Here is a 1,941-nt window from a genome sequence, read left to right as displayed (position 1 = left end):
TCCCCACTGATGTCCCCACTGATGTCCTCGTGTCCCCACTGATGTCCCCACTGGTGTCCCCAGGCCGAGAACCTGCTGCTGGACGCCGACGCCAACATCAAGATCGCCGACTTTGGCTTCAGCAACGAGTTCTCGCGGGGCTCCAAGCTGGACACGTTCTGCGGCTCGCCGCCCTACGCCGCGCCCGAGCTCTTCCAGGGCAAGAAGTACGACGGGCCCGAGGTGGACATCTGGAGCCTGGGGGTCATCCTCTACACGCTGGTCAGCGGCTCGCTGCCCTTCGACGGACACAACCTCAAGGTGACCGCCCAGAGCCCGGGGGCACCGCCTGGTATTGTCCGGTCACTGCCCGGTCACCTGTGGTCACCTGTGGTCACCTGTGGTCACCTGCTGGGGACCGTCTGGTCACTGCCTGGTCACTGCACGGTCACCTGTGGTCACCTGTGGGCACCTCCTGGTATTGTCCAGTCACTGCCCGGTCACCTGTGGTCACCACCTGGTATTGTCCAGTCACTGACCGCTGGCAGCCCGTGGGCACCTGCTGGTCACTGCCCGGTCACTGCGTGGTCACCGCCTGGGGATTGTCCGGTCACTGACCGCTGGCAGCCCGGGGGCACCTGCTGGGGACTGTGCAGTCACTGCGTGGTCACCTGTGGTCACTGCCTGGGGACCGTCCGGTCACCGCGCGGTCACCAGTGGTCACCTGCTGGGGACCGTCTGGTCACTGCCTGGTCACTGCGTGGTCACCTGTGGTCACCTGTGGGCACCTCCTGGTATTGTCCAGTCACTGCCCGGTCACCTGTGGTCACCGCCTGGTATTGTCCGGTCACTGACCACTGGCAGCCCATGGGCACCTCCTGGGGACTGTCCGGTCACTGCGGGGTCACCTGTGGTCACGTGTGGTCATCTCCTGGGGATTGTCCAGTCACTGACCGCTGGCAGCCCGTGGTCACCTCCTGGGCACTGCCCGGTCACTGCGTGGTCACCTGTGGTCACCTCCTGGTATTGTCCGGTCATTGTGTGGTCACTGTGTGGTCACTCAGTCCTGGGCCACTCCATGTGACCCCTGAGCTGCCCACGGGTCATCTGGTCAGTGGTCACTGAGTAACCCAGGGTGACCCAGAGTGACCCCTGGTGTCCCTCATGTCCCCAACTGACCCTGAGTGACCCCAGTGACCCTGACTGACCCTGGCTGACCCCAGCTGACCCCAGTGACCCTGAATGACCCTGAGTGACCCTGAGTGACCCCAGCTGACCCCGAGTGACCCCAAGTGACCCCAGCTGACCCCAGTGACCCTGAATGACCCTGAGTGACCCTGAGTGACCCCAGCTGACCCCGAGTGACCCCAAGTGACCCCAGCTGACCCCAGTGACCCTGAATAGCCCCGAGTGACCCCAGTGACCCTGACTGACCCTGACTGGCCCCAGTGACCCTGAGTGACCCCGAGTGACCCTGCTGACCCCTGGGTGACCCCGCTGACCCCGGGTGACCCCAGCTGACCCCAGTGACCCTGAATGACCCTGACTGACCCCAGTGACCCTGAATGACCCTGACTGACCCCAGTGACCCCGGGTGACCCCACTGACCCCGGGTGACTCTGAGTGACCCCAGTGACCCTGACTGACCCCGGTGACCTCGACTGACCCTTGCTGACCCCAGTGACCCCGGGTGACCCCGCTGACCCCCGGGTGACCCCGCAGGAGCTGCGGGAGCGCGTGCTGCGGGGCAAATACCGCGTGCCCTTCTACATGTCCACGGACTGCGAGAACATCCTGCGGCGCTTCCTGGTGCTCAACCCCGCCAAGCGCTGCACCCTCGAGGTCTGGGGGTCCACGGGGGTCTGCGGGGTCCCCAGAGGGATTTGAGGGGTCCCAAGAGGGATTTGAGGGGGTTTTGGGGAGGTCTTGAGGGGCTTTGGGGGGTTCTGGCAGGGATTTGGG

At 65.0% G+C, this 1,941-nt stretch overlaps 1 protein-coding gene across 1 annotated transcript; it reads left to right on the top strand.

The window, feature by feature from the left end:
- Window positions 1-63: 63 nt before the first annotated feature.
- LOC121357317 (MAP/microtubule affinity-regulating kinase 4-like) lies at window positions 64-1,866 on the top strand (the record flags this gene model as incomplete). The annotated part of the gene is made up of 2 exons (XM_041474489.1): window positions 64-300; window positions 1,702-1,866. Coding segments are annotated over 2 exons (402 nt in total), but the record flags the coding sequence as incomplete, so codon positions are not given.
- Window positions 1,867-1,941: the final 75 nt, after the last annotated feature.

Source organism: Pyrgilauda ruficollis, unplaced genomic scaffold (assembly GCF_017590135.1).
Source record: "Pyrgilauda ruficollis isolate IOZ18807 unplaced genomic scaffold, ASM1759013v1 scaffold3232, whole genome shotgun sequence".
Lineage (NCBI taxonomy): Eukaryota > Metazoa > Chordata > Aves > Passeriformes > Passeridae > Pyrgilauda > Pyrgilauda ruficollis.
The sequence above is the reverse complement of the archived record's forward strand: the minus strand, read 5'-3'. Positions and strand labels throughout refer to the sequence as shown.